This window comes from Sceloporus undulatus, chromosome 3, assembly GCF_019175285.1.
Source record: "Sceloporus undulatus isolate JIND9_A2432 ecotype Alabama chromosome 3, SceUnd_v1.1, whole genome shotgun sequence".
NCBI lineage: Eukaryota > Metazoa > Chordata > Lepidosauria > Squamata > Phrynosomatidae > Sceloporus > Sceloporus undulatus.
The window spans coordinates 107,230,964-107,244,652 of record NC_056524.1 but is presented as its reverse complement, the minus strand read 5'-3'; the positions used below and the strand labels follow the sequence as shown (position 1 = coordinate 107,244,652).

General features: G+C 37.0%; 1 protein-coding gene across 1 annotated transcript in view; it reads left to right on the top strand.

Annotated features, from left to right (window-relative positions):
• Window positions 1-11,176, top strand: part of ATP11A (ATPase phospholipid transporting 11A) — an 89,095-nt gene extending 77,919 nt beyond the window's left edge. The window contains exon 30 of the mRNA XM_042458417.1: window positions 5,655-11,176. Coding sequence (XP_042314351.1) covers window positions 5,655-5,912 — 258 coding nt within the window. The 3' untranslated portion in view covers window positions 5,913-11,176. The remainder of the gene's footprint in view (window positions 1-5,654) is intronic.
• Window positions 11,177-13,689: the final 2,513 nt, after the last annotated feature.

The following is a 13,689-nucleotide window of genomic DNA, read 5'->3' as shown; positions in this document are numbered from 1 at the left end:
TCTGCTAGCTATCTTTCTTCCTCTACATTAATCTAATCTGTTCAAAATATTCTAAACTTCCAGTATCTTTTTAAAACACACTTTGTAATGACAAATTAGTTTCAGATGTCTGTTTTTCCTAACCTTTTGGGCTACCAGAGCACTGCAATTCATACCTGGTTCAGACAATATTCTCCTTTAGCGTCTCCAAATGTCTTTTAGGTGAAAAAATGTTATGCCCTAGGTTCCATATGCAACATCCCAGGACAGCCATGTTTGGGTATAACTTTTGAATCAGGTTTATGCTTGTGAAATCTGGTTTATATAGTCCTAAATCAGGGTGCTGATTTCTGGGTTTCTGAAGAGAAAATGGACACAAAGATGAAATGCAGAGGCTCGTGGCACAATTGTTAAATGCCTGTACTGCAGCCACTCATTCACAAACCTCAAGGGTGCGAGTTCAGTACCAGCCAGGGGCTCAAGCTCAGCTCAGGCTTGCATCCTTCTGAGGTTGCTAAATGAGTACCCAGAGTGTTGGGGGCAATTAGCTTACACATTGTAACTGCTTAGGGAGTGCTTAATTGTACTGATAAGTGGTATAGAAATGTACTTACTATTGCTATGTTATATTCACAGAGAAGGCCGGAGGGAGTATTGACTGAATTGAGTCTACATAATCTATACAGTTACTCTTTCATACAGAATAAGAGAGAAACAAGTTCTAAGAACATCAAAGCAAACACTAGGATCAATAATTTTCTTTTTGAATTAAGCATAGTGAATTCCAAAGCAATTATTTAAGATCAGACTCCTCAGCCAAATGAAAACGCCAGGATTGGGCAAGGATAGGTAAAAGAAAAGAGCAGGGCATGCTTTTCTGATCTCAAAAAACCTTTTCCTGTGAAATTAACTATTTTTATACTGTAGTTGAATTATGGGAAACTTTCTGGCCTGATTACATTTCTATATTAATAATAATAATAATAATATTTATTTATATACCGCTATTCCAAATTCGATCATAGCGGTGTACAGCCAAAAGTGATACAAGATAGCAACAACAGGTATCACCTGTAATATTGATTACAACTTGGTTGGCAAAACCTCTGATGCTTGAACATCAATGTTAAACCATAGTTGATCAATAGGAGCCATCAGTTTAGTCTAAATAACGTAATATGTCATTTGTTCATCCATGTTCATTTGTCAGCCAGTATTATCAACCAGTATTCATTTCAGTAAGTTATTTCGTTAAACTATGGATTTTTAGGAATTATATAAAACAACATAATTTTCCAGAACAAGGAGACAAATAAATGTTCAAAAGTACAGTATTTAGAAATAGCTCAATATGATTAGACAACTGAAAGGCATCTTATCAGTTTGACAACCACCTATTAGAAAGTGTGCTTGAAGTAGCTGGTTAAATAATTAAAAAAAACAACCACTCAAATCTGTTTGCTTGATATAAACCTTAGCAGACTTAAGAAAGATCCAGAGAGGGTCTTAGGTTAAACTTTGTCCCCAGTTAAGAATATAAGAACATACAAGCCTTGCTGAATCATACTACAGATCTATCTAGTCCAGCATTATATTCTGATGGTGGCTAACCAAATAACTGTGGGAAGCACACATTTGGGAAATGGGAGTTGTAAGCACCCACCTGATCCTATTTCAGAGCAACTGGTATACCGAGACATGATTGATATTGGACATAATTTGTCTGTGTAATTATTATAATGCAATATAATATGATGAGTAGGCATACATAACCCTAATCCCCTTAGCAGAGAGTAGGCCTTAGGTCCCAATAAACCACAAGGTACTTAGTTCTAAACAAACACAGTTAGAAATGCACTGATAATAAGCAAAATGTTTTTCTCATTCTAAGAAATTCTGGGTTGCATATATACAGTGACGCCTCTATGGCTGGAATCTGAATCTTTTTTTATGCTGTTCCCAAGCATCACATTATTGTGTCTTTTGTAATATGCTCTAGAATGCCTTTAGCATTTAATCAGATTTATTCCTTGTGTTTCTTTTTTCCTTCTCCCAATATATTCCTGTCCTTCATCCTTCTTTTCCTAAATTACTGCTTCCTTGCTTTAAACTATAAATGATGTACACGGGTACTTCCATCAATCTTCTGGAAAAATCAGACTAAACATCAGTGCCTTTCTGTTGAGCAGTCTACAATCTTTATGCTTTCTCAGACTTCAAGCAGTCTAAGTTTCTAATGGAACAAAGGTGATTTTTTCCCTGCCTTTTCTGCATGCTTGGCCATTTCATTCACAGGACATTAAATGCTTTCACAATCACAAGATGTTAGCCATATCTCATATCACCTACCGTACATTAAATCTCATTGTACTCAAAATAATTTTATAGACATTTTCTCTTTGCCTTTTCAAATGTTGCAAACTTGTATTTCATGAGTAGTTATGCACAGTTCTTTGTTTGATCCAGTACAAACTGGCACTAAAAGCTGCCTTGCAGACAGCATTGGGGGGGGGGCATGCATGATGTATGTCCTAATGCCACCTGGAAACCACCCGCCTGCCCACATGTGGGCCGGCTTCATGGTGCTCCAGTGGCACGGCATTTAAATGCTACACGCCACCTGAGTGCTGCAAAGCCATGGTGGTGGCAGAAAGAGCGGCTTTTTTCTACCCCCAAAAGCAGCTGCATTTTGCCGTTTCTTTCTGGGACAGAAAAAAGCTGGATTGGGCTGTGTCATGCTTCTGCCATGGCCCCGATCTGGCGTTCAAAAGGGTGGCATCACGCTACCCCTTTAGGGCCATTTGTTTTGGCACTTAGTCTTTCTATGTGAATAGCTTGACAGAGTAACTTCACTGCAATGGTCTTTACTTTTTCAATAGTGGTTGTTTTTCTACAGGAAGACACACATAGTGTTTGCATTGCAGTCACTTGAGTGGACTGTTTGCCAAACACAGATATGATGCATACTCCTGAATACAACAGGATGATTCAGATGTGATGCTAAACTGTGGTTTGGCATTAGGTGGGCAAATCTGACCATGACTTGTACATTTGATCCTCCCTTTCTTTAAAGCATTTCTGCGTCTTTTGCAGATTTAAGGTTTGCGAATTTGTACTAAACATCAATGTGTGTTTTTGTGTTTGCCTTGCAAACTATGTTCAGGGCAAAATGTGCCTGATCTGGTTTGAATCTAGTATTTTACATAACAGATTATTATTTTGGTTTTCTCTTTCCATTCTGACAATACAAGCCTGTCTTTTTCTAAATTCATTACATTTCTCACCTTATGCTGTTTATCTGGTCACTTCTGTGTGGGGTAAGCAAGAACATTGTTGCCAATGATTGCAAGTTTTACAATTTGATTTTTTTTAAAAGTCTGCCTCTTCTTTTGCTGTTTCTATTTATAGAGGCTTGCATTTATCATATATGCAAGCTGCTTTGGGAGGTTGTAATCAATGAATCTGCAAAAGCTTTGGAGGAATCTGTTTCTTTTGATGAACAAGCTAAACTCTATTTCTTTCCTGATTTCAAATTGGTCCTTCATGCCAGCCAGTGTGTTTGTCTGATATGATTCTCTGGCTAAGAATTCTGCATGTATTGTTTCATTCTCTTATGCCTATCTTATATAATCATTTTGCTTTTACTGTAAATAAGTATTACTGTGTCTTCATCTCTGCTGAACATTATTCCTGTTTCCTGTTTCTAACTTCTAAGATTTTAGTGTAAACTCAGTGTCAGGTTTTAACTTTAAAACTTTAAAACTACAGAAACAATTAAGCCATAACCCTTTCAGTTGTATGGACTTATTAACTGTAAAAAAATGTTTCTGATGCAAATGTAGATTTAGAATCCCACAATAAAGGTAGTATTATGGTAAAACGTATTTCATTTTCTCCATGTAATAATTCATATGCACTTTTGCATGGACATTTTGCAAGTTTATGCTTTTTCTTAATAGTATGAGAAGTATAACAGTGAAGATTCATTTTCGCCAAGGGCAAATGTGTTAGGAGCTTGCTGTTCACATAGCTCCCTCAAAACCTGTTCATTCAAGCACTATGACTGAGGGCACTGCTGCATCCTGTGATTCTGTTGCATACCAGTGACACTAGTGTTATTTTCACAATCCATTTCCACTGAGAATATGAAAATCAAGCTCTAAATAAAATGATTTTAAAAAGCCTAAGTCCTCAGCTATTGCATTGTAATAATTTCTTGGTAATTTACCTTTTCAACTTGTTTTTTCATTGTCATTACTGGTGATTTGGTGTATGTTAGCCATCCTAACCCTACAGTTAACACTTTCTGCTTGAGATGTTCATATGGAGCTGTAGTCTCAGTGTTTTTCCTCATCCTTGCAGAAGAGTATGAAACATAAAACAACTGTAAATGCACTGCCGAACAGCGATGGGCCACTCCTTGAAGGAACCCTTTCTGCTTCCGAGGCATAATTAGATCATTGATAGGTAACAGTGTTACCCTTTTGGTAATTTCTATTGGTGTGCTGTGATGTCTTCAAAAGAAAAACTCGTTTCCTCCAGAGTTTTTGCTGATCTGTCCCAAATTAAACATGATTTCTGTGGTTTTTAATAATATAGTTTGTTTTCAATGCATTTCAGAGCACAGGTAAGTTTTTGCAATAGAATTTTGTATATGCATTTCCTGGAAAGATTTGGAGGTTTTTTAACTTTATTTATTAAAAATAACTAAACATACATACAAAAATACAAAAACGTATATATAAACAAACATGTTAAACTTCCTGAACTTCTTTTCATATGTTATTCCCTAGAATTCTGTCCAAGTTCATTCCATAACATAGTGATAGGTTTAAGAAGCAACCAGTTTTTGTTTTAAATTTTGCATTGATTCTGGTAGAACTTTTAATGGACATGAATGCAGCTTTAAGTAAATGTGGGTTTCTCATTGAAATGTATCAGTCACCACTGAGTGAATGTACTTGTATTTCAAATATTGTAGCTGACATAATAGACAGTACCTAGTTAAGACTGACTTCATGATTAATGGCATAGGTTAGAAAAAAACGTTGTTGAAGGCAAAATGGATAATTTCTTTTGGGCAAGTTACAAAAAATAACATGAAGTAAAAGCACAAATGTATTCGTTTATTTATTTTTCTGATTCAGTTGTAACTTATAAACATTTTACTATCCTAAACGATACTAATGCATAAATTATCCAAAATGGCAGAACTGCTCTCATACATCAGCATGCTTCATGTGGGCTGGAATAATGTCTTCATTTTACCACCAACTCATCTTGGTATAGTAAGAAAATTATAAATTAATTCTCAGGATTAAAGTCTTCCACATAATTATTTTCCTTAGAAATGTTGAATAAAAAATACAAAGGATATCTATATATAAAAAGATTTTATCATGCAAAATGCAACATAAGGAACAGGTAAAAGCCAAACATTTTATTATTCCTCCTGAGCACAATATTAAACTGGGGGGCGGGGAATATTGCATGTAAAACAAAATTTCATTGAGAGTACCTTCAGTTTAAACAAGTCAGGATGCTGTGTCCTGTTAGAAAACCATTTATATGAATTAATGTGACCATGTTGCCCCATGGAAATTATAGATGCCACATAAAAGCCTTTTTATGTATTATTGTGTTGTTTCACAACCCGTTGTTTGTTTTCTTGGCAGACTACATCAAGCTGTGGTCGGGACCATATATCAGAATTTACACCTCTTGCCCCTTTGAAGAGACCAAGATACAGGAGCAATGACTGCAAGAATTCCCCCCCAAGAAGGTCTAGTTCTCATTCTAAAAAAACAATGTTTACACATTGGCGAAACTATGATTATTCAATGCTCCCATCTATCTTTGGCTATTCCAATAAGCGTTTTGATTCTGGTGTGGGGTACTACCACAGGGGTTCAGGTTTGGAAACATGTCTGTGACAGATCACCAATTCAAGCCTTTAAGAACTACAGTTCCTAACCCCTCAAACAAAAATCTGCAAATGAGTATTTAACAATCCTGACTGGAATTTTCAATAAGCTTTTACTATCCGGTAATATCGTGAGAAACTGGATCAAGAGCGCTGAGTATAAACCTTTCCAGGAGTATTGGCCTTTCTTCTTATGTTTTAAACTGTTGAAACAATGAATTATCTACACAGTCTGGCACTGTGAGAATGGACGGCACTATATGATTTCATTCCATTCTTTCAAAACCTTTGTATGTTTATTGCTTTTATCATTTCTCTTTATTACTTGAACAGTCCTCCTTCAGTCAATGATCCACTTCTGAGATCAGCAGTTAAAAATTGTCAGTTATGAACAATGATCTTAGATCCCTTGTGAAAGTCACTGAAAGCTTATTCACAGGTGCTGTTTCTGACTTGTCTTTGTCCTTTCTTTGCTCTTTCTGTAGAACAAACTGGTGTTTCCTCTGTGCAAATCTTCTTTCAAGAAACACTCTCTAATGTCCATTTTATTGTAAGTCGCCAAGTAGGATTGTGATTTTAGGATTGTTTTACCACTGTAGACCAATACATTTTCACCTAGACTCTCTACAAACCTCAAGAAGTCAAGCTGGCTAGCAAGTGGGTGAAATGGCCACTACAGGCTCTGAATTGAAAATCATGACAGAATTCAAGAATTTGGCTTTAGGAAATTATCAACAATAAGCCACTATTCTGCCATTTTGTTATCTATAAAATAAGTTAGGTACTGAGGCATTAGGAAGTGTTTTCTGCTACATATTTTTCCTGTCAAAACAATGAATTTTTTTGACTAGGAACACAGAAATCTGCCGTAGATCAAGTCAAATCATTGGCCCAATCTCCCAGTAATATTCAAAAAGGAGTTTTTCCAGCTCTGCCTGAAGAGGCATGGGACTGAGAATCTGTGACCTTCTGCATGAAAAACATGTGTTCTGTCACTGAGCCATGGCCCCATTTAGTTTTTGTTTTATTTGAATTTTAAAGATAAAGTGAAATCTAGGAGTTACATTATACATATGCAGGACTGTGGCCCTTATCACATGAAGGATTACTGTCGGCAAAAGGTTCCTGAAATGGGAAGGTGGGATAGCCAGTCACACTTCTGAATCATCATTGAGGCGTCCCACTTCTCTCCTGTTGTCAAAGTGTTCATGGAACAGCTATTTCTTGAATAACAGGCACTTCGGTTATTCAAGAAATGGCTGCTTTGCGAACACTTTGACAATGGGAGAGAAGCAGGATGCCTCAATGACTATTTAGAAGCGCAACCAGCTATCCCACTTTCGCTCTTCAGGAACGTTTTGCTGGCATTTTAGGAATGGTAAGTGCCTTTGTGTGAAAGATTCCTATGATTCCACTTTAACTCCACGGCTGGTCACGTCTGTGTGGGGTAAGCAAAAGGCTAAGTTTGTAGTTTGTGAGGCATTACAGGTCTCTGGCTGAAATTACCCTATGCTAAACTGCAGATCCCAGTATTATATAAGATGTTGCCATGGCAGTGAAAGTGGAAACATAGCACTATCATAGATCAGTTTGAAAGGGCCTTACATGGCCTATTCTCTTATAAAGATACAGCTTTGTGACAGTTTGCATTAATCAATAACCACTTGAGGGTAGTTTTCCCTCTTCCTTGAATGGGGACTTGGCGGACCCACAAAAATTGTAATCGTTTTCAAAAATGACAGCCAGCTTGTACTTCAGCTTCATTTGTGGCTATAGTTTTGCTTTGTACTGTTTTTGATAATAGCTGACACATAACCTTTTTGTTTCTTTTATCCCAGTGTTTTATTTAGGGCATCAAAATTGCTGAAAATTGCTTTATATAGGAACTAAAGTTTCTGTGTGGAGAAAACCATGTGTAGTTTTATTTTCACCTTCCCTGGGCAAAGATGGGGCAAAGGGAAACAAAACATTTCAAAAGGCAAATTGTTGAAAACTTGATTATACCAAAGATTATGGAGAATAAGAATCTGATATTGTTCCCATAAATTCCCCATCATCACCCACCAATAACACACATCATCACAGCATTTCTTGTCATTTAAGATAAAGCACTTTCCAATATCAGTCTTGTTCACATGCTGAAGGTAATACCTAAAGGTAATATTTATTTGACATTACATACTTGAATGACGGGTAGAAATGTCCCCTACATAAAACACTGGCAACAAATATATATAAATATATATATTTTTAAGAAATCAACTTGATGTGGGTATTGATTTTATATATGTAGTAGTGATAAATCTCCTGTTTGAGTGTAGTTAACAAAATTATTTTTAATGTATTTTTAGAAATCTTAAAATTGCCTTTGCACTGAAATATTTTTCAATACTATAGCTATTTATATATCTGTTTTATGCATACATTTGTTAACACACCATTTCTATTTTTTTTAAAGTGTATGTTTTAGACTTTTTTTTATACTTATGAGTTTTGGATCTCCAGAATTTATCTTATAGTGGACTTGTGACTGAATGTTGAAATTCACATGAATGTTAAAATTAGAACTAGGTTTGTTCTTTCTGAATAATCCACAGCTAATGATTTTAATTTTATTTGCTTTCACTTCTAAAGACTGGCTTTTAATGTTGCAACAAATACTTCTTACAACAAGCTTCTGCTACTACTGTTCTTATATTTTTGTTCCATAAAGCTTTGTACCAGTTGCTTGTTTTTGTGTTTCTCATTTCCATCTCTTAGCCTTAAATAAGAAGATTCTTGCTTGATGGTTTGAAAATGCTGCATTCCTGTTTTGTTGACCAACAAAGGAGGTTTACTGTAACCTTCTTGCATCTCCGCTGATCCCTAAACTGAATGATATTTTACAGGCAGAAACATATAACTGTAGCTAAGCGATTTGGGTTTTTTAAACTTCTTTGATTGCATTCAGACTAAGACATATGTAGAACAAACACACTGATTTCATTGGCTCCCCACTGTCTATATAGACCCAAACCATTAATGGTAAACAAATTATAGTTTGTTCACTTCTGGCTATGGCTGAACTCATTCCCTAAAAAACGATAATTTGTTAGTCAGCTGCAAATCACAGTTAGAAGCCTTGGTTTGTTATAGGCCTCCAAATTCTGATGTGTTGAAATCATAGCTTGTCATTGTGTTGAAACTCAGAACCATGGCTTTTCCCATGGTTACATTTTCAGCTGCTCACTCTGGAATATGAGCTCGGAAAATGATTGGGATTAAAAAAAAAAAACAGGTCAGCAAATAGGACAAGCAAGCTGTGGTTTATTTTATTGTCTATGGAACAATTCATGGCCCAAGCAACAAATCAAGTATAACATAAACCATGGCTTAGCTTGACATGCAAATACATTCTAGAAGAAAAATAGTTTTGAATTTAAAGGGGTCATTCGGTTTCCACGAAATAACTGCTTATTTAAAAAAAATACCTCATGTGTTAAAGGAAAAGCTAATATATGTTTAGGTCATCAATTATCTTAATTTGAACATCAATCTTTCTTGCACTCTCCATTTTAATATGGAAATGTAGCGAAGTAGCACAGCAGAGAAAACCTTGGGCCAGTAGTGAGTACTCACCTAACCCAAGAAGTCCTCACCCAACCCTAACCCACACTGGGGATACCCAATGTGTATCCATTTGGAATACACGTTGCACTCACCCTCCAAATTGGGAACACGAAAAGGGAGGTGAATTCCCATCCCATATTCCTATCTCCCACATGGGCTAGTGATATACTGGGTAATCCTTTGTCAGAGATAACGGCAGGAAGCTTTGCTACATTCCCCCTAATGGAAGAAAGCATGGAGATGAGATTCTCCTATCAAAGGAACACTCCTGCAGCCAGTCCCAGAGTCTTGGAGGTCATTTCAAACCATAAGGTTGAGAGTTAAATACGAGCCAGGGGCTCAAGCTCGACTCAGGTTTACATCCTTCCGAGGTGGCTAAAATAAATACCCAGATTGGTAGGGGCAATTAGCTTACATTTTGTGAACTGCTTAGGGAGAGCTTAAGTGCACTGATAAGTGGTATAGAAATGTACTTGCTATTGCTATCCTCTTCTGGAAAAAAATAAAAAACCATCAGTGGGCCCAAACTGAAAACCGAGATCAGCCGTTTAGTAATGTGCCTATAGTTCAGCTTGATGACGGGTGTAGAGTATTTGTTTTTCTACTCCCACATTGGGGGATTGCATGAGAGAATTCAAGAATAGAGATCCATGGGCATAAGCTAAATTTCCATACAGCTTTCTGGGTGGTGGAATTTAATCCGAAAATGCATACATAGCTGTAATATTTAATAGCAACATTCTGTGTAATTCAAATGGCTTTGTCTGACTTGTTGAACCCTTTAACAAAAAATGTTTCAAATGCTTTAATAATGTGCTGGAACTTGTGGGCAGCAACCAAATTTTCATGAAGGCTAAACATGTATTTTCACTGAGGCTCACCCACTTGGGAATTCTCCTAAAGTTCTTACCTGTTATTTTGTTCAGTTACATGTATTTCTCTCAGTTCCATCAACCTATTTATCCCACTTATAATGCAGATATCAAAGGAAGAAAACTGCACTAGTTTGTGACATCTGTGGGATCTTGTTGAAAAGCTTTAATGGGATTTTGTCATAGTGTTATGAAAGAAATATGTACATGATTGTATGTTGCACAATTGCACACATCAGTTCATACAGCTTTACCTTTGTCAAAATTATACAGAATTTTAAATGTGCATTGTCTGAAAAATTCTGTCATGTGTGCGCTGTCATTCTCAATACTCTTTCAATACTCTTTCTGTAATGTAAAGTAGAATTGGCAAAAATGCTCTGGGGGACATTGGGAAATAGTAATCAGTGCATTAACCATTAAAAATATCTGTAGTCATCAGCAATAAATGCTGACATGTATTTTTAAATGGTACAATGATAGGTGCACTTATCTGACAATAATTCAGCCTTCAAAACTGCTATTTAGACTATTCTATAACACTTTATTAACTGGATCAATGCAGTCTCAAATACTAGGGGCATATTATATATATGTATGTATATGTGTGTGTATATATATATATATACATATACATACATGTGCATTAATGTAAAGTTTATTTTCAGTGTTGTTTTTAAACTTTCATTTCTGTAGATACATGAATTCTTTATATTCGTATTTTGGAACATTCTGCAGATTGTACAAAGCGGTAGATATTTAAATCTGCTTGCAATAAAATAAAATTTACATATTTGTTTTTGTTTGTGTGTGTATGACATTTTTAAGTGATAAAAAGACTTTTAAAGTAGAATACAAAAAACATTTTAAATTCAATAGAACATGTCCAATGTAGTAAACATTTAAACTCTATTATCAAGTGTACAGTGGGCCTTTGATATCTGCTAGGGTTTAGTTCCAGGACCTCTCATGGGTATTAAAATCCACGGATGCTCTAGTCCCATTATGTACAGTCAGTTGGCAAAAATGCTCTGAAGGACATTGGGAAATAGTTATCAATGCATTAACCATTAAAAATATCTGTAGTCATCAGCAATAAATGGGTTTGCTTTTTGGATTTTTAAAAAAAATTTCATACCATGGATGCAGAATGGATATGGAGTGCCAACTGTGCTTATATATTTATATGTCGCTGGAATATACTCATGGTTCTCTGCATACTAGTACAAACAGTATTTTATTTTCAAGTGGTCAAATTCAATCTGGCTACCTAAAATACATGCTGGGTTACTTGGAACATTTTAGACAGTTTGTATATATGCTGGGATGTGTTTTTCCCCCATGAAAAAGAGTAAATCCCATTCCTTCATAGAGCAAACCTTATTATTCAATAATATTAATTGCAGAACTTTAATGGCCCTGCGCTGATCTTGACTATACAATGGATAAAACTGCAACCACTTTTATTCCATGTACGAAAACACTTGAACAGTTGCAGTACACTATTCTTTTTACGTAACAAAACACCTCTCTAGAAATCTTCAAGTCCTCTATGGTCAACATCGGCCTACAAATGCCCAGAGAAGTTTTTTCTCTAGGAACTTATAGGTCTAGAGGGGCAGGTAAACTCAGAATATATTGGAGTAGTCTCATCTGGAAGTTACAAATACCCCAGAATAGGGATGACACCCCCTTGGGCCCTCCTCCCCTTTGGTGCAGGAGGAGAGATGTGTGCCCATCCTTGCTGTTCCATCCTCACACTCCCTACCAGATGACGAGGGAACAGGAGAGACAAATGTGTGCCCTTCCCACACAGGGTGACACCACTGTTAATGACACCACTGAGGAAAAGTGGTGGACCAGTAAAAGCTGGTGGACCAGTCAAAGATGGCTCCAAGCACTCTGAGCCATGGAACCCACCTAGGCCTCCAGTGACAGAGGTTGATCTAGGAGTACTCCCTTAGGGGGCATACAGATTGCTCACCCAGTTCCTGGTATCAAGAATAACCAGTCCACAAAGTCTCCAACTTATCAGCATCCAGCTTCAGTGTGTGCCTCATCCAGCCGATTATAGCTTCCAAGCAATTCTAGCACATGCTCTGCCCTAGCAGCCTTCAGTCACAAAGTAGAGTTTCTCTATATTATATACATTTAAAATGGAACAATAAAAGACAAAGCCAGTACCCAACTAGTTATGACACACAGAGACAGAAGGCTAGCATACGTGTCAAAGGCCTGCCTTAATGAACAGCTCTTTTGCTGCTGGTGGAACAGCAGCTGTGCTGGGTTATCAAATGCATTTTGAAGATGTTGAGGCTCTTCAGACTTCTAGGTTCTCCAGCACAAGTCTATGCTCAACCTCTGGCAGAGATGGACTGGAGGACCTAGACATTCCTAGAGAGAAGATATTAATCAAAGCTGCAAATGTGGAGAGCCACTGTACATGAGGAAATTAAAACAATGACACACACCCCATCCCCACAGCCAGAACACTGTGACACAATACACAATGCAGAGCCGAAGGAACACCATATCGCTGTGGTGCTGCGGCTATCGCCCCCTTTCCAGGGCACAAAAAGGAACCGCTTTTTGGGAATCCTTTTTGCACCCTGGAAAGGCCAGATCGAGACTGTGGTGTGTGGTTGCCATGGCCCTGATCTGGCTGAAGAAGGGGTGGCTTACTCAGGGCTGTTTTTACAGCCCCGTAGTCTCTCTTTACACTAAGAAGCTCCTATTCATGCAGAGAGCTGCAAGTGCATAGCTGGTTATAAAGGGCATGTGAGCATCTCAGTACCGCTTCTGCTTTATTGGGGGGGGGGGGAATTACTGTGCATTCATGTATGTATCTACTCAAACATAACTCCCATTGAGTTAAAAGGGGCTTCCTTTCAGGTAAGTAGCTTTAGAATTGCTGTCTTATTTCTTGACAATGGTTCACTCCCAGCCCAATACAGATGGAAGGTATACAAGTTGATCACTGATCTTAACTGAGTATTTTATACAGCAGCTTGGTTGTAAAGCCTATTCATTTACTGCCAGGTTAGTGTCTGAAGATACCATTGTCATCTAAAGGAATACACCAGTAGAATCAAGCAAATAAGATAAAGACAATGGCACCAGTTTTCTGAACGGAGAGCAATCCAGAATGATTACATTATTTTAAACATTGTTACAATTAACTGTTACACTGATACATGATTATATATAGCTTTACACTCAATAATGCATGTTATTATACTGTAAAAATACTTTGGTGGAAATAAAGAAAAGGGAAATTTTAGAGCTACTTGCCAATTTATATCTTGA